General features: G+C 47.0%; 1 protein-coding gene across 1 annotated transcript in view; it reads left to right on the forward strand.

The window, feature by feature from the left end:
• Positions 1-783: 783 nt before the first annotated feature.
• Positions 784-19,226, forward strand: part of MECR (mitochondrial trans-2-enoyl-CoA reductase) — a 92,924-nt gene continuing 74,481 nt past the window's right edge. Inside the window, exons 1-3 of the mRNA XM_069756759.1 lie at positions 784-942; positions 15,253-15,350; positions 16,698-16,829. Coding sequence (XP_069612860.1) covers positions 845-942; positions 15,253-15,350; positions 16,698-16,829 — 328 coding nt within the window. The 5' untranslated portion in view covers positions 784-844. The remainder of the gene's footprint in view (positions 943-15,252; positions 15,351-16,697; positions 16,830-19,226) is intronic.

The following is a 19,226-nucleotide window of genomic DNA, read 5'->3' on the forward strand; positions in this document are numbered from 1 at the left end:
GCCGTGCGGCCGGAGTAACGGAGCCGTGCGGCCGGTGTACTGGAGCCGTGCGGCCGGTGTAATGGAGCCGTGCGGCCGGAGTAATGGAGCCGTGCGGCCGGAGTAATGGAGCCGTGCGGCCGGTGTACTGGAGCCGTGCGGCCGGTGTACTGGAGCCGTGCGGCCGGAGTAATGGAGCCGTGCGGCCGGTGTACTGGAGCCGTGCGGCCGGAGTAATGGAGCCGTGCGGCCGGAGTAATGGAGCCGTGCGGCCGGTGTACTGGAGCCGTGCGGCCGGTGTACTGGAGCCGTGCGGCCGGAGTAATGGAGCCGTGCGGCCGGTGTACTGGAGCCGTGCGGCCGGAGTACTGGAGCCGTGCGGCCGGTGTACTGGAGCCGTGCGGCCGGTGTACTGGAGCCGTGCGGCCGGAGTAATGGAGCCGTGTGGCCGGTGTACTGGAGCCGTGCGGCCGGAGTAATGGAGCCGTGCGGCCGGAGTAATGGAGCCGTGCGGCCGGTGTACTGGAGCCGTGCGGCCGGAGTAACGGAGCCGTGCGGCCGGTGTACTGGAGCCGTGCGGGCCGGCCGGAGTAATGGAGCCGTGCGGCCGGAGTAATGGAGCCGTGCGGCCGGTGTACTGGAGCCGTGCGGCCGGAGTAATGGAGCCGTGCGGCCGGAGTAATGGAGCCGTGCGGCCGGTGTACTGGAGCCGTGCGGCCGGAGTAACGGAGCCGTGCCGCCCAGACACAGCCGTCAGCTGGTTCGCGCTTAGTTAGCAGTGGGCGTGGCCTGAAACGTGACGCAACGTGCTGTGAGCGTGGCCGAACGAAGCGTCACGTATCGGAACCGACAGAAGGGTGCGGACATGTGGTCGGTGGTGAGGCTGATTCGGCGTCAGCTCGGCACAGCTGCAGCACGAGGCTTAGTGTATGAGAAGCACGGAGAACCCACACAGGTGCTACGGTAAGACGCCGACTACACAGCAGCACAGCATCATGGGAAGACGGACACACGGGAAACCTTGCAAACCGGTGGCTGCTGGGAAGAAGGGGCGTGTCCACACTACCTATAGCTCCGGCAGCCCTTTACTGACAGTGACAGTGTAGCATTGCTCTGTGCGTTATACTGGCCTGTACGGCAGCCTGTCATGTCATGGCCACAAGGGGGCAGTGTAGTCTTATGCTGGTCTGGTGAGTGTGACTTCATACATGGCGAACACACGGGGATATATGAGCAGGGAATCAGGTGCACAAGTCCTAAATGTGCCCTTGGCCAAAAAAAAGAGTCGTAAACCGATGTCTGTTAACACATTATGGACCTGTTCTCTTTTTGTGTTTGCCTATTTTTTTCCTCCCCTTCGTTTAAAAGACATAACTTTGAATAAAATATTGTATACTAGATGGTGGCCCGATTCTAACACATCGGGTATTCTAGAATATGTATGTATATAGCAGCCACATAGTATATAGCACAGGCCACATAGTATATAGCAGTCATGTAGTATATAACACAGCCCACACAGTATCTAACACTGGTCACGTAGTACATAGCAGCCACGCAGTATATAACACAGCCCACGTAGTATTTAGCAGTGTGGGCACCATATCCCTGTTAAAAAAAAATAACTAAAATAAAAAATAGTTATATACTCACCAAGCTGCACACCCCTGCCCCAGAGACGGAGGGCTGCATATCGCACCTGTAGCTTCTGAAACTCCCAGCACAAAGTCTGCCTCCCATTCTCCGTGCAATAAGTAAAACAGGTTCTGCAGTCCGCCCTCCTTCCCCCACACCAGCTGCAGCGGATTGAGGAGTCAGACTGGACACACAGCACTGACCTGCTGGAGGACACTCAGCAGAGCAGGGAGCCTGGCCACATCAGCACCGGAGCAGCTCCTGCTAGGTATTGACGATAACATAGGAACCACGTGACACAGGCAGGTCAGGCTACGCCATGTCTATATCGTAAGCAGCAGCTGCAGCAGCCGGAAGACTGAGGTGGGCGGGCCGACTCTGGACAAAAAAAAAAATCCTTGCTCAGGTGCCATCCCCCACCCCATCCCACCCCCGCCCTAGGCACGTGCCCTGAAGTGCCTTGTGGCAAATACGTCCCCGCCTATACTCCCCTCCTGTGCCACCACCGTTCCCACAGTGTCAGCTCTCGTGCGGTTGTTGTGACGTGTGACCCCGTCACCAAATCAGTGCTGGCGTCACTGTCTCCACCTTCAGACAAATCGAACATGCCAAGGAAGTCCGGGCTGTAGCTGATCTGACTTCCTCTTCATTTTCAATTCGACAGGAGGCGGGGACAGTGACAAAAGCGCTGATTGGGCACCGGTGTCACAACATCCGCACGTGAGCCCTGGCAGAGCGACTGCCGATACCATGGACACGGTGCCAGCACGGGAGGTGAGTATAGGCTTTTATTATTTTCTGGGGCCAAGTGAGGGGTATGAGAAGACACGTCTTTAACCCAATCATGACCAGGGGTATTTTCTTTTTCGCTCCCCTCCTTTCCAGAGCCATAACTTTTTTTTATCTTTCTGTCAATATGGCCATGTGAGGGCTTATTTTTTTGCAGGACAAGCTGTACTTTTGAACAACATCATTGGTTTTAGCATGTTGTGTACTAGAAATCGGGAAAAAATTCCACGTGCGATGAAATTGCAAAAAAAAGTGCAATCTCACACTGTTTTTTCCCTTCCCCATGACAGCACCGCACATGAGAGATGATATCTGCCCCCGGGAACAGGAAACCTGTAGCAGAGATAAAAGAAGGGGGCGGCACCTCTCTCCTCAGTTTTGGTTTCCTGTTCCTGCAGGTGGATGCCTGTGGCAAGCTGTATACCTGGACCGGATCCCTCTCTGACGAAGTCCGGTCCTGAGGCCGAGGTCCACGATGGGGGGGAAGCAGCTAGGCACGGTGGTGCGCGCCTGTAATCCCGGCCGAAGGGGGCTGTCATATGCCGCGCTTATTACCCTGCTGGACTCCCCGGCGGCCACTCCTTTCGGGAGGCTGGGCTGGGAGGAGGCGTGTCCATCACAACGCTGGCGCCAACTGAATGGGAGACAGCTTCCGGGTCGCGCCGGAACTGACGTCACACGCCGGAGGAAGATGGTGTGCTGGATGCTTCCGGGAGGAAGTTGTCCCAGGTGCGCGCACACCGCTCTTACCCCAATAAAAGAAGTGGCGTGCAATACATACAGTGGCAAACAGCCTCACTTAACCCCTTCATGACCCAGCCTATTTTGACCTTAAAGACCTTGCCGTTTTTTGCAATTCTGACCAGTGTCCCTTTATGAGGTAATAACTCAGGAACGCTTCAACGGATCCTAGCGGTTCTGAGATTGTTTTTTCGTGACATATTGGGCTTCATGTTAGTGGTAAATTTAGGTCAATAAATTCTGTGTTTATTTGTGATAAAAACGGAAATTTGGCGAAAATTTTGAAAATTTCGCAATTTTCACATTTTGAATTTTTATTCTGTTAAACCAGAGAGATATGTGACACAAAATAGTTGTTAAATAACATTTCCCACATGTTTACTTTACATCAGCACAATTTTGGAAACAAAATTTTTTTTTTGTTAGGAAGTTATAAGGGTTAAAATTTGACCAGCGATTTGTCATTTTTACAACGAAATTTACAAAACCATTTTTTTTAGGGACCACCTCACATTTGAAGTCAGTTTGAGGGGTCTATATGGCTGAAAATACCCAAAAGTGACACCATTCTAAAAACTGCACCCCTCAAGGTACTCAAAACCACATTCAAGAAGTTTATTAACCCTTCAGGTGCTTCACAGCAGCAGAAGCAACATGGAAGGAAAAAATGAACATTTAACTTTTTAGTCACAAAAATTATCTTTTAGCAACAATTTTTTTATTTTCCCAATGGTAAAAGGAGAAACTGAACCACGAAAGTTGTTGTCCAATTTGTCCTGAGTACGCTGATACCTCATATGTGGGGGTAAACCACTGTTTGGGAGCACGGCAGGGCTTGGAAGCGAAGGAGCGCCATTTGACTTTTTGAATCAAAAATTGGCTCCACTCTTTAGCGGACACCATGTCACGTTTGGAGAGCCCCCGTGTGCCTAAAAATTGGAGCTCCCCCACAAGTGACCCCATTTTGGAAACTAGACGCCCCAAGGAACTTATCTAGATGCATAGTGAGCACTTTGAACCCCCAGGTGCTTCACAAATTGATCCGTAAAAATGAAAAAGTACTTTTTTTTCACAAAAAAATTCTTTTAGCCTCAATTTTTTCATTTTCACATGGGCAACAGGATAAAATGGATCCTAAAATGTGTTGGGCAATTTCTCCTGAGTACACCAATACCTCACATGTGGGGGTAAACCACTGTTTGGGCACATGGTAAGGCTCGGAAAGGAAGGAGCGCCATTTGACTTTTTGAATGAAAAATTATTTCCATCGTTAGCGGACACCATGTCGCGTTTGGATAGCTCCTGTGTGCCTAAACATTGGCGCTCCCCCACAAGTGACCCCATTTTGGAAACTAGACCCCCCAAGGAACTTATTTAGATGCCTAGTGAGCACTTTAAACCCTCAGGTGCTTCACAAATTGATCTGTAAAAATGAAAAAGTACTTTTTTTTCACAAAAAAATTATTTTCGCCTCAATTTTTTCATTTTTCACATGGGCAGTAGGATAAAATGGATCATAAAATTTGTTGGGCAATTTCTCCCGAGTACGCTGATACCTCATATGTGGGGGTAAACCACTGTTTGGGCACTCGGCAGGGCTCGGAAGGGAAGGCGCGCCATTTGACTTTTTGAATGGAAAATTAGCTCCAATTGTTAGCGGACACCATGTCGCGTTTGGAGAGCCCCTGTGTGCCTAAACATTGGAGCTCCCCCACAAGTGACCCCATTTTGGAAACTAGACCCCCCAAGGAACTTATCTAGATGCATATTGAGCACTTTAAACCCCCAGGTGCTTCACAGAAGTTTATAACGCAGAGCCATGAAAATAAAAAATAATTTTTCTTTCCTCAAAAATGATTTTTTAGTCTGGAATTTCCTATTTTGCCAAGGATAATAGGAGAAATTGGACCCCAAATATTGTTGTCCAGTTTGTCCTGAGTACGCTGATACCCCATATGTGGGGGTAAACCACTGTTTGGGCGCACGGCAGGGCTCGGAAGGGATGGCACGCCATTTGGCTTTTTAAATGGAAAATTAGCTCCAATCATTAGCGGACACCATGTCACGTTTGGAGAGCCCCTGTGTGCCTAAACATTGGAGATCCCCCAGAAATGACCCCATTTTGGAAACTAGACCCCCAAAGGAACTAATCTAGATGTGTGGTGAGGACTTTGAACCCCCAAGTGCTTCACAGAAGTTTATAACGCAGAGCCATGAAAATAAAAAAAAAAAATTATTTTCTCAAAAATGATCTTTTAGCCTGCAATTTTTTATTTTCCCAAGGGTAACAGGAGAAATTTGACCCCAAAAGTTGTTGTCCAGTTTCTCCTGAGTACGCTGATACCCCATATGTGGGGGTAAATCACTGTTTGGGCACATGCCTGGGCTCGGAAGTGAAGTAGTGACGTTTTGAAATGCAGACTTTGATGGAATGCTCTGTGGGCGTCACGTTGCGTTTGCAGAGCCCATGATGTGGCTTAACAGTAGAAACCCCCCACAAGTGACCCCATTTTGGAAACTAGACCCCCAAAGGAACTGATCTAGATGTGTGGTGAGCACTTTGAACCCCCAAGTGCTTCATAGAAGTTTATAATGCTGAGCCGTGAAAATAATAAATACGTTTTCTTTCCTCAAAAATAATTATTTAGCCCAGAATTTTTTATTTTCCCAAGGGTTACAGGAGAAATTGGACCCCAAAAGTTGTTGTCCAGTTTCTCCTGAGTACGCTGATACCCCATATGTGGGGGTTAACTACTGTTTGGGCACATGCCGGGGCTCGGAAGTGAAGTAGTGACGTTTTGAAATGTAGACTTTGATGGAATGCTCTGTGGGCGTCACGTTGCGTTTGCAGAGCCCCTGATGTGGCTTAACAGTAGAAACCCCCCACAAGTGACCCCATTTTGGAAACTAGACCCCGAAAGGAACTTATCTAGATGTGTGGTGAGCACTTTGAACCCCCAAGTGCTTCATAGAAGTTTATAATGCAGAGCCGTGAAAATAATAAATACGTTTTCTTTCCTCAAAAATAATTATTTAGCCCAGAATTTTTTAATTTTCCCAAGGGTTACAGGAGAAATTGGACCCCAAAAGTTGTTGTCCAGTTTCTCCTGAGTACGCTGATACCCCATGTGTGGAGGTAAACCACTGTTTGGGCACACGTCGGGGCTCAGAAGGGAAGTAGTGACGTTTTGAAATGCAGACTTTGATGGAATGGTCTGCGGGCGTCACGTTACGTTTGCAGAGCCCCTGGTGTGCCTAAACAGTAGAAACCCCCCACAAGTGACCCCATTTTAGAAACTAGACCCCCCAAGGAACTTATCTAGATATGTGGTGAGCACTTTGAACCCCCAAGTGCTTCACAGACGTTTACAACGCAGAGCCGTGAAAATAAAAAATCATTTTTCTTTCCTCAAAAATGATGTTTTAGCAAGCATTTTTTTAGATTCACAAGGGTAACAGGAGAAATTGGACCCCAGTAATTGTTGCGCAGTTTGTCCTGAGTATGCTGGTACCCCATATGTGGGGGTAAACCACTGTTTGGGCACACGTCAGGGCTCGGAAGTGAGGGAGCACCATTTGACTTTTTGAATACGAGATTGGCTGGAATCAATGGTGGCGCCATGTTGCGTTTGGAGACCCCTGATGTGCCTAAACAGTGGTAACCCCTCAATTCTAACTCCAACACTAACCCCAACACACCCCTAACCCTAATCCCAACTGTAGCCATAACCCTAATCACAACCCTAACCACAACCCTAATTCCAACCCTAACCCTAAGGCTATGTGCCCACGTTGCGGATTCGTGTGAGATATTTCCGCACCATTTTTGAAAAATACGCGGGTAAAAGGCACTGCGTTTTACCTGCGGATTTTCCGCGGATTTCCAGTGTTTTTTGTGCGGATTTCACCTGCGGATTCCTATTGAGGAACAGGTGTAAAACGCTGCGGAATCCGCACAAAGAATTGACATGCTGCGGAAAATACAACGCAGCGTTTCCGCGCGGTATTTTCCGCACCATGGGCACAGCGGATTTGGTTTTTCATATGTTTACATGGTACTGTAAACCTGATGGAACACTGCTGCGAATCCGCAGCGGCCAATCCGCAGCCAAATCCGCACCGTGTGCACATAGCCTAATTCTAAAGTTATGGTATGTGCACACGCTGCGGAAAACGCTGCGGATCCGCAGCAGTTTCCCATGAGTTTACAGTTCAATGTAAACCTACGGGAAACAAAAATCGCTGTACACATGCTGCGGAAAAACTGCACGGAAACGCAGCGGTTTACATTCCGCAGCATGTCACTTCTTTGTGCGGATTCCGCAGCGGTTTTACAACTGCTCCAATAGAAAATCGCAGTTGTAAAACCGCAGTGAAATGCGCAGAAAAAAACGCGGTAAATCCGCCATAAATCCGCAGCGGTTTAGCACTGCGGATTTAACAAATCCGCAGCGGAAAAATCAGCAGAGGACCAGAATACGTGTGCACATACCGAAACCCTAACCCTATCCCTAACCCTACCCCTAGCCCTAACCCTAGCCCTACCCCTAACCCTAACCCTACCCCTAACCCTATTCTAACATTAGTGGAAAAAAAAAATTTCTTTATTTTTTTATTGTCCCTACCTATGGGGGTGACAAAGGGGGGGGGGGGGGTCATTTATTATTTTGATCACTGAGATATAATCTATCTCAGTGATCAAAATGCACTTTGGAACGAATCTGCTGGCCGGCAGATTCGGCGGGCGCACTGCGCATGCGCCCGCCATTTTGGAAGATGGCGGCGCCCAGGGAGAAGACGGACGGGACCCCGGCTGGATCGGTAAGTATGATGGGGTGGGGGGGGACCACGGTGGGGGGACTACGGGGGGGGGGGGAATCGGAGCGCGGGAGGGGTGGAACGGAGCACGGGGGCGTGGAACGGAGCACGGGGGGGCTGGAATGGAGCACGGGGGGGTGGAACGGAGCACCGGGGGGTGTGGATCGGAGTGCAGGGGGGGTGATTGGAGCACGGGGGGGGTGATTGGAGCACGGGGGGAGCGGACAAGAGCACGGGGGGGAGCGGAGCACTGAACGGAGGGGAGCCGGAGCAGTGTACCGGCCAGATCGGGGGGCTGGGGGGGCGATCGGTGGGGTGGGGGCACATTAGTATTTCCAGCCATGGCCGATGATATTTCAGCATCGGCCATGGCTGGATTGTAATATTTCACCAGTTATAATAGGTGAAATATTACAAATCGCTCTGATTGGCAGTTTCACTTTCAACAGCCAATCAGAGCGATCGTAGCCACGAGGGGGTGAAGCCACCCCCCCTGGGCTAAACTACCACTCCCCCTGTCCCTGCAGATCTGGTGAAATGGGAGTTAACCCTTTCACCCGATCTGCAGGGACGCGATCTTTCCATGACGCCACATAGGCGTCATGGGTCGGATTGGCACCGACTTTCATGACGCCTACGTGGTGTCATGGGTCGGGAAGGGGTTAAGGCATGGCAGACCCCGCTGTAGAAGTACGCACACCGGAGGATGAAGGAAACCCACAGGCTACTGTGGTACCCTGTGAACTCCGACAAGAAGCCCACCTCTCCCCATCCTTCTACAAAAATCCAAAGTCCTGATATAGATTTAGAGGAAGAACCGGGAGAATTAACTCCCTCTGATGTCTCAGACTTGGACTCCTCAGACTAGGAGTATGGCCACCCTTATTTTTTTATCCAAAAATATTGGGGAATTACTTAAGCTGGTCAGGTCCACTATGGGGGTCGAAACGCACAGAGAGCAACGCACGGTCCATGTTTAGTAGCTTAGAAGGGAAAAAGCGCAGGGTTTTTCCTTTTCATGATAATCTGCTGAATTTAATTAACAAAAAGATGTCCGTTCCACAGACGCTAAAACGTAAATACCCATTTGATGAGGAGGTCTGTGAAAAATGGCAAAAAGCTCCTAGACTGGATGCCGCTATCGCCAGTACATCTAGAGGGATAGCCCTACCATTCGAGGACATGGGTGCTTTAAAAGATCCCCTCGGCAAAAAAGCCGATGCCTTTTTAAAATCCGCTTGGGAGGCGTCAGCATGGTAATTTAAACCTGGGGTAGCCGCCACTTGCACAGCTCGTGCTATGGTCAAGTGGCTTGAAGAATTGAGTGAACAGATAAAACAAATGCCAGAGAGAGAGGCTATTGGAGACAATACCCTCCTTACAAAAGGTGGCGGGATTCCTAGCGGACGCTTCAATTGACTCTGTTTGATGTGCCGCCCGTGCGTGCGCCCTATCTAATTCAGGGTGCAGGGCACTATGGCTAAAAAACTGGGCTGCACATTTTCAGTCAAAAGTAAAGCTCTGTTCAGTCAAAGGTCAGTACCTCTTCAGGAAGGCGTTAGACGAAATTTTGTAGAAAGCGTCAGATAACAAGTGATGCTCGCTTGTCCTTTCGAGGATCAGGGAATAGAGGCGGCCAGGAACGCTCAGACGACAGATCCATGCGAGGAAAACCCTGGAGGAAAGGTAAGGGATTCCTCTTCAATAAGCCTTCCCCTAAATCACACCCCAAACTTCAATGACACCAGGAATCCAGTGGTGGGAAGACTTCGATATTTTCTCCACCAATGGTCAGCATTACCCGCCTCACAGTGGATAACCAATTTGTTATCCGAAGGAGTGCGACTAAGTTTCCTCAGCCCCCCGCCGTGGAGGATGATAATCGGGTGGCCAAGAAAAACCAAGCCACACTAGAAAAAGTCCAAATCCTCCTACAGAAAGAAGTGCTGATAAAGGAACCACATCACCAAATAGGAGAGGGATTCTACAGCACCCTTTTCCTCACACCAAAACCAGACGGCTCACTGAGGACAATATTCAATTTAAAAGCGCTAAACCGATATATCCGGGTGGAGAGTTTCAAAATGAAACTTTAAAGTCAGCAGTAAGGCTACTCAATCCAGGCTGCTACATGGCAGTAATAGATCTAACCGACGCTTACTACCATGTACCAATCTGCGGAGAACACCAGTGATACCTAAGATTGGAAGTGGAGATTGCGCAAATCCCCACTCCCCTACAATATCAGTGTCTCCCCTTCGGGGTGTCAGTAGCCCCTCGTATATTAACAAAGATAATCTCAGAAATGGCGTCCTATGTGAGGAAGGAAAATATACTGCTGGTGCCTTATTTGGACGACATTCTTGTTGTGGCAGACGACAAGGGAAAATGCGCCAAGGCAGTCACAAGAGTGCTAGAGGTGCTGACCAGTCTAGGCTGGATAATACATTTCAAAAAATCAAGGTTAATTCCAGCTCAGATACAGGAATTCCTGGGGATCCGACTGGATTCAGTCAAACAAGAATGCATCCTCCCAGAGAGAAAGAGCTGGACCATTCAACAAAAGATACGGCAGGTACAGTCGGGTCAGCCCATCTCAGTAAGATCGGCAATGTCACTCTTGGGTGTCCTAACAGCGACAATCCCAGCAGTCCAGTGGATGCAAGCCCATACAAGGGAGTTACAATGGCAGAACCTGTCTGAACAGGCAGCGGATCCATACAACTTAAATTGAAAGATTCTCCTATCGCCATGGGTGCAAGAGTCATTAAAGTGTTTGCTGAGCACCGGAAACTTAAGCAACGCTGTACCTTGGTCAATTCAAAACCCGGTGGTACTAACCACAGATGCAAGTCTGTTAGGTTGGGGAGCACACCTGTCAGACCAAATTCTGCAGGGTCCATGGGAACCCTCAATGAGAGCAGCACCCTCCAACCTTAGAGAATTAACAGCTGTAAGGCGAGCACTTCTTCATGCAGGGAAAGAAGTCCAAAGGAGACATGCCGCAATACTGTCCGACAACAGCACGACTATAGCTTATATAAAACGACAAGGAGGTACAAGATCAACATCCCTGATGGCGGAAGCCAAAGAGCTGTTTAGATGGGCAGAAAGCAACCTTTAGTCCCAATCGGGTACTCACTTGAGAGGTGCGGACAATCTTGTGGCGGATTTTTTAAGTTGTCACGTAGTACGCCAGGGAGAGTGGTCCCTGAATCAAGAAGTATTTGGGAAAGTCTGCCATCTGGGGCACGCCAGAAGTGGATGTTTGCCACAAGAAAAAATCGGAAGGTAAACAGGTTCTACTCCCTAAATCCAAAAGAACACCCGGAAGGAGTAAATGCACTGCTGCACCACTGGAAGTTTCACCTTGGGTATGCGTTTCCCCCAATTCTGTTGATCCCGATAGTCCTAAAGAAAATTCGGGAAGACAAGGCACGGTTAATCCTTGTCACGCCCTTTTGGACAAAAAGGGCATGGTTCACATGGCTCAGACGCATGTCTATCTTGGACCCATGGATCCTCCCGGATATCCCAAATCTCCTGCACCAGGGCCCAGTACTGCATCCTCAAGTGCACAGACTCCATCTCACCGCCTGGAACTTGAGAGGGACTCTTACTTGAAAAAGGTTTTTCAAACCCTTTAGTGACCACTTTGCTCGCTAGCAGAAAGAAAATAACATCGGACAAGTACCAAAAAATATGGGAAAAATTCCAGGAATTTTCGGTACGACAGTTGTCCAATACGAGCCAAAAAGTCCCTGTAAAAGAAATTCTAGAATTCCTTCAAAAAGGGCTGGGAAGAGGGTTATCTACTAACACCCTAAAAGTGCAAGTCTCTGCCCTGGGTGCATTGTTTGACCAAAAATTTGCAGATAACCCTCAAAATCACTACCCAAGGTAGCTCCCTGGGATCTAAATTTTAGTTTTAAATGCCTTAACTTCTCCTCCTTTCGAGCCTCTTACTTCTATTTCAGTAAAGGCCTTGACATTGAAAACAGTGCTCCTGGTTGCCCTGACATCAGCTCGGCGTATCTGCGAGCTGCAAGCTATCTCTGTAAATCCCCCATATATACTATCTTTCTGGAGGACAGAGTAATCATAAGAACTGGCCCGGCCTTCCTTCCAAAGGTCAATTCAAAATTTTAGGGACCAGGAAATAATTTTGCCCTCGTTTTGTGCCAATCCAAAATCCCAGGGAGAACAAACCTTCCATTGTCTAGATGTCAGATGTTGCCTGCTCCAATATATAGAAATCTCAAAATCATGGCGACAGTCATCAGCCCTTTTTGTCTGCTTCCAGAGGACAAACGGGAAAAAAAAGCTTCAAAATCGACTATCGCACGGTGGCTTCGTATGGCTATTTCACTGTCTTACTCTTCCTCAGGCCAGACTCCCCACTGGGTGTAACGGCTCACTCTACAAGGGCCATAGCCACGTCCTGGGCTGAAAGGGCGAATGCGTCTGTGTAACAGATTTGCAGAGCTGCAATATGGTCTTCACCCTCCACTTTCTTCCGCCACTATAGGCTAGATCTAGGACTCTCAAATCTAGCCTTTGGTAGAAAGGTGTTATCTGCTGTTGTCCCACCCTAGGAGTCTCTTCTATTTTTTCCTCTCATGCGGTGATGTCATGGGGAAGGGGAAAAATGATAATTTCTTACCGGTAATTTGATTTTTCCAGAGCCATGACAGCACCGCATTAATTCCCGCCCTATCTTGGTGATGGTTGTGTGATGCACAAAAAGAGGGAGAACATTTTTTATTAAACATACCGGTAAAAGGTGAATAAGAGTGACTTTGTTAAAATGAATATACATGTGAACTAATTAGGCGGTTACCTTGCATATTCTGAAACAAACTGAGGAGAGAGGTGCCGCCCCCTTCTTATATCTCTGCTACAGGTTTCCTGTTCCTGGGTGCGGATACCATCTCTCATGTGCGGTGCTGTCATGGCGAAGGGAAAATCAAATTACCGGTAAGTAATTATCATTTTTTTGTTTGGCTTTTTTGCTAGGTTCACTAAATGCTAAAACTGACCTGCCATTTTGATTCTCCAGGTCATTGAGTTCGTAGACACCAAACCTGTCTAGGTTATTTTTTATCTAAGTAGTGAAAAAAATTCCAAACTTTGCTTAAAAAAAAAAATTTCTGATACCCGTAGTGTCTCCATTTTTCGTGATCTGGGGTTGGGTGAGGGCTTATTTTTTGCGTGCCGAGCTGACGTTTTTAATTATACAATTTTGGTGCAGATACATTCTTTTGATCGCCCATTATTGCGTTTGAATGCTACCACAAAAACGTAATTCTGGCGTTTTGATTTTTTTTATCGCTATGCCGTTTAGCGATCAGGTTAATCCTTTTTTTATTAATAGATTGGGGGATTCTGAACGCGGCGATACCAAATATGTATATACTAGATGGTGGCCCGATTCTAACGCATCGGGTATTCTAGAATATGCATGGCCACGTAGTATATTGCCCAGTCACGTAGTATATTGCCCAGCCACGTAGTATATTGCCCAGCCACGTAGTATATTGCCCAGTCACGTAGTATATTGCCCAGCCACGTAGTATATTGCCCAGCCACGTAGTAAATTGACCAGTCACGTAGTATATTGCCCAGCCACGTAGTATATTGCCCAGCCACGTAGTATATTGCCCAGCCACGTAGTATATTGCCCAGCCACGTAGTATATTGCCCAGTCACGTAGTATATTGCCCAGCCACGTAGTATATTGCCCAGCCACGTAGTATATAGCAGAGCCATGTAGTATATGACGTCACGTCAGGTCCTTTTCGCGCAGGCGCACAGGACTTGTGATGACGTCGCGGTCACATGACCGTGAGGTCATGGCAGGTCCTTCTGCCACACCATCCGTGCGACCGGAACATGCCGGTTGCATCGCGAGGAGCGGGAAAGGCGGCGTAGGTGAGTATATAATCATTTTTTAATTTTTTTTATTATTTTTAACATTCAATGTTTTTACTATTGGCGCTGCATAGGCTGCGTCAATAGTAAAAAACTTGGTCACACAGGATTAATAGCAGCGGTAACGGACTGCATTACACCGCGGCATAACGTGGTCTGTTACCGCTGCCATTAACCCTGTGTGAGGGCAGGCTGGAGGGGTGTATGCGGGCGCCGGGCAGTGAGTGCGGGAAGTAAGGAGCGGTCATTTTCTTCCGGACTGTGCGCGTCGCTGATTGCTTGCGGCAGCCATGACGGGCAGCTGCCGCGACCAATCAGCGAATGAATAACCGTTACAGACAGAAGGACAGACGGAAGTACCCCTTAGACAATTATATAGTAGATTTGATTTTTTTTTTTAATGGTTTTATTTTGAATGGGGCGAAAGGGGGGTGATTTAAACTTTTATATTTTTTTTATCTTTTTCTTATTTTTTAAAACATTTTTTTTTTACTTTTGCCATGCTTCACAACTCGATTGCCTCTGCTGGGGACTGAGCAGCACTGTAGACTAGTCAGACTAGTGGGTCCCCAGCAGCTTCTTCCACCCTGCCGCTGGATTGGGCAGCATGCATCAGCTGTCAGGTTCCCTATAGGTACACTATGTGTGCTGATAAGAAATGTAAAGATCATTCAAATATCTAAACAATTGCATATTTTTAAATATTGTATATTTGTGTAGTTTAAATAGCTCTTTTTACATAATGCGAATAGTGAACTCAAAATTATTTATATATTCTGGTGTCACCACAGTTATACTGACCCATAGAGTAAAGTCAGCATGTTATTTTAAAGGGAATCTGTTACCAAGTTTTTACCACCCCATTTAAGAACAGTGTGGTGTAGAGACAGACCCTGATTCCAGCAATGTATCACTTACTGGGCTGCTTACTGCAGTTTTGATAAAAATCCCTGTTTTATCTGCTGCAGACCTAGCAGTTCTCTGAATGCTGAGCTCTGTATAACCCCACCCCCACCACTGATTAGCAGTATTCTGCTTATGCAATCAGTGATTGGGGCGGGGGCACACAGAGCTTATAAATATGGAGCTCTAGTGATCTTTTGATGATAAAGCAATGACTTTATCAAAACTACAACAATCAGCCCAATAAGTGACAAATCACTAGATTCAGGGTCTCTGTCTCTACATTCTGATGCTTTCAGATAAGGTATCAAAAACCTGGTAACAGATTCCCTTAAAAGTGTTCACTGAAAAAACTGCTGCAGAAATCTGTGGTCATTTTGTCCATAATTCTTGTCTGCGATGTGTATCACACGGTTAGCTGTCTGCATGTTTAATGTTGTCTTATATATTCACTAGCTTGAAGAACATAGAAGTCGCTTCTCCATCTAATTATGAAGTCCGAGTTAGAATGTTGGCTGCCCCCATAAATCCTTCTGACATAAACATGGTTCAAGGTGAGATGAACTAGTGTGGGTTGATTGTTTATTGCGCTGCCAGTCCTACAACTGACTACTCATAGAAGTGGACAAATGGGTAAAATAGAATTAAAGGGGCTGGCCACTACTTTACATGTCAGTTTCATATGACTTAAAGGGAATCTGTCAGTAGTAGGGTTTTTTTACCTCCTCTGAGAACAGCCTGATGTAATGAAAGATCCCTTGATGCATTTCTTAGATTACAATTCGAGATTTTAGACTGAGCGATGAAGCAGAGAAAGCTGCCCCTGCCCACACCAGGCAGTGAGGAGCACATCTCCAGCTTCCACTGATGGATTCTCCCTCCCTGATGGGAGTGTGCAGGGCTTGTCACGTGGGTCTGTCAGTGAGGACAAGTGGGGGTAATCTTTATTGGGAGGGTTGGTGTTCTGGTCCTTTGTGCAATACTCCTGTTATCTGTAGCATTATCTTGTATGATGCTGTGGGAGAGATTTAGGGAGAGTACTCACTACTGGCCCAGCACAAAGAATGATGGGAAGTGTAGTGAGTAATTTACATAGGAATACCTATGATAATAGGATACCTGTGATATAGATGAATAATGGCAGAAAAGGTACATGGGGATCTATCGGGACATTATCCTTTAGCATTTATGGCAAAACCAGTAACTGAGTCTGGTAGTTGACAACATCTTTAATCCCTTCAGTACAAAGATAAATGGCAAGAAAAGTGTCTGGCAGCATGTTATCATTTTAGCTGTCATAAAAATGATGTGGAACTATCCCGATATGTTTAGTTGCTTCTTCTGCTGATATATGCAGGAGCTACATTGGGTACTACAGGGTCGTCAGATGCCATCACTACAGCTACTGTAGTTATTGGCTGCAGCGGTAGCATCAGATGAACAGAGAGCACACAAACTGTCTGAGACTGGGGCAGCATTTGATGCCTATGGTGCTGAGTGAATGCTGATGAGAATCTGCAGCTCAAATAGACTGGATTGCAAAATACAACGCAGAAGACTCAGGACAGTTCCTAGACTTTTAGCCATATTGGTGCAGATGTTAGCTATGAGCACTAGAAGCAGTTATAAAGGAAGCTTGAAAGCTGATTCAAGAAGACGGAGCAGCTCCACAATTGAGCATTTCCGGCCGGTGGCCACCGTCACTGAGAACAGCTGATCGGCGGGTGTGCCAGGTGTCGTACCTCGACCGATCAGTGATAAAATAGTGGACAACCTCTTTAAATTGTTGTAGGGAATTGATACATCAAGACCATCTTTTTTATTTTTAAAGGTTTACAGTTACTTTTTACATAAATAAACATTTAAAGGATTAAACTTAATATTTTGTTTGTCTTTTGTAGGGACCTATGCACTGCTGCCTCCGCTACCAACAGTAGGGGGAAATGAAGGAGTAGGTGTGGTAGCTGAAGTTGGAAATCATGTGTCTTCAGTTCGGCCTGGTGATTGGGTGATTCCAGTGGATGCCGGTCTAGGTAGGAAAGAAAAGAGAACACCAAAAAACTACATACAAGTCACCGTTCTTTGCTTTTTTTTGAGTAACACTAATTTTTTTTTTTACCTTGGTAATGCTACTAAACCAAACATAGAAAGACCAAGAGCACACACAGTTTTTTTTCAAGTGTGTTGACATGGCTGTGCACCGTGTACCTTTGTATAGCTAGCTATCTGAAATCTTTCCTTTGCCTATTATGCAGTTGTCCTTCAGATCTCCGCACAATTAAATCTTGATGTAAACGGTGGTTGTGGATCTGTATTTCTAAGCATGTTTGATACATTTTCTGTTATTTAAAGGGAACCTGTCAGCAGTTTTGGCCGATATAAGATGCGGCCACCGCCTTTCAGGGCTGACAGCATTCTTTAATGCTGTAGATAAGCCCCCGATCCGACCTGCAAGATAAGAAAAAAAAGTTCTATTATACTCACCCAGGGGGGCAGTTCGGTCCAATGGTGTCGCAGGTCCGGGTCCGACGCCCCCCATCTTCTTGCGCCGCCGCCCTCCTGTTGCTTCATCGCTCCCCGGCATCTGCGTTCCTGTGCAGGCATTTTTCTCTGCCCTGTTGAGGGTAGAGCAAAGTACTGCAGTGCGCAGGTGCTGGGAGAGGTCAGAGAGGCCCTGCAGTACTTTACACTGCCCTCAACAGGGCAGAGAAGTACGCCTGCGCTGGAGTGCAATGCCGGGGAGCGGTGAAGCAAGCAGGAGGGCGGCGGTGCAAGAAAATGGGACGCGCCGGACCCAGACCTGCGACAGCCATCAGACCGGACTGCCCCTCCCCCCAGGTGAGTATAATAAAACTTGTTTTATCTTTCAGGTCGGACTCTGGGCTTATATACATCATTATAGAATGCTGTAGATAAGCCTTGAAAGGCAGTGGCCGCATCTTATATCGGCCAAAACTGCTGACAGGTTCCTTTTAAGACAAATTGCAGTTTGGTCATTAGAACCTTGTCTACACATCAGTCTAGATTAAAGTCGATTGATCACTAGAATTTACAATAGGACCTGCATACATTATTTAAATAGATCTGATGAGCCTGGTGTACTTAATTTTGAGATCCGTGTCAGAATGGCTGTATCCTCCTCTTTGGATGTTTATGCTCAATCTCTGCCTACTTAGCCTGATTGACAGCTCTTCGGTTTCTTCTCTGCTGCTGTTGAGCCTTCCAACTGTTCAAGTGCAAGCTGCTGCTGACAGTCAGGCTGAATGGGCAAAGACTGATTATAGCTGGGCTCATAAAATGCTCATTTTAATATTAGGTTATACAGCCATTCGGACATTAATTTTCATTGTAAGTATATGTGCTTCATGAGGTTGAAGATATCTATTTCATAGTACGTACCGTTTGTGTTGTAAACACTGCTGACAGATCTGCCTCAGACATTTTTTAGAAATTAATAATTGCACCAAAAGAAAAAGGTGCTACAAAGATATCTCCAAAACATATCATCTTTGATATAAAACAGCAAAAATAATAAAAAAGGAGAGTAACTCTAAGAAGGGCTAGAAAAATGACACTTGAAGACTATAAGACATACAGTAGTGTGAAAAAAGTGTTAGCCCCCTCCTGATTTCCTATTCTTTTGCATACGTTTGGATTTTTTTTGCGTTTTTTCGCTATAAAAACGCGATAAAACTGCGAAGAAAAGCTCTCACATTAAGCATCCTATTAAAAGAATGCAATCCGCATTTTGTATGCACATGCTGCGTTTTTTTCCTGAGCGGAAACGCATTCCAGAAAAAAACGCAGCATGTTCATTAATTTGTGGAATCGCAGGGATTCCGCACACATAGGAATGCATTGGTCCGCATACTTCCCGCATGGGGCTATGCCCACCATGCGGGAAGTAAGCAGATCATGTGCGGTGGTACCCAGGGTGGCGGAGAGGAGTCTCCTCCAGGCTCTGGGAACCATATAATTGTTAAAAAAAAAAAAAAATTAAAATTAAAAATCGTGATATGCTCACCATCTGATGGCCCCCGGAGTCCTCCCGCCTCTCAGCGGTGCACGCGGCGGCTTCCGTTCCCAGGGATGCTGTGTGCGAAGGACCTGGGATGACGTCGCTGTCACATGACCGTGACGTCATCCCAGGTCCTTTGCACACAGTATCCCAGCCGCCGTGTGCACCACTGAGATCGGGTGACGTCGGATGGTGAGAATAACTATTTTTTTAATTTTTTTTATTATGTTTAACATTAGATCTTTGTACTATTGATGCTGCATAGGCCGCATCAATAGTAAAAAGTTGGTCACACTTGTCAAACACTATGTTTGACAAGTGTGACCAACCTGTCAGTCAGTTTTCCAAGCGATGCTACAGATTGCTTGGAAAACGCTAGCATTCTGCAAGCTTATTACGCTTGCAAAACGCT

Source organism: Ranitomeya imitator, chromosome 3 (genome assembly GCF_032444005.1).
Source record: "Ranitomeya imitator isolate aRanImi1 chromosome 3, aRanImi1.pri, whole genome shotgun sequence".
NCBI lineage: Eukaryota > Metazoa > Chordata > Amphibia > Anura > Dendrobatidae > Ranitomeya > Ranitomeya imitator.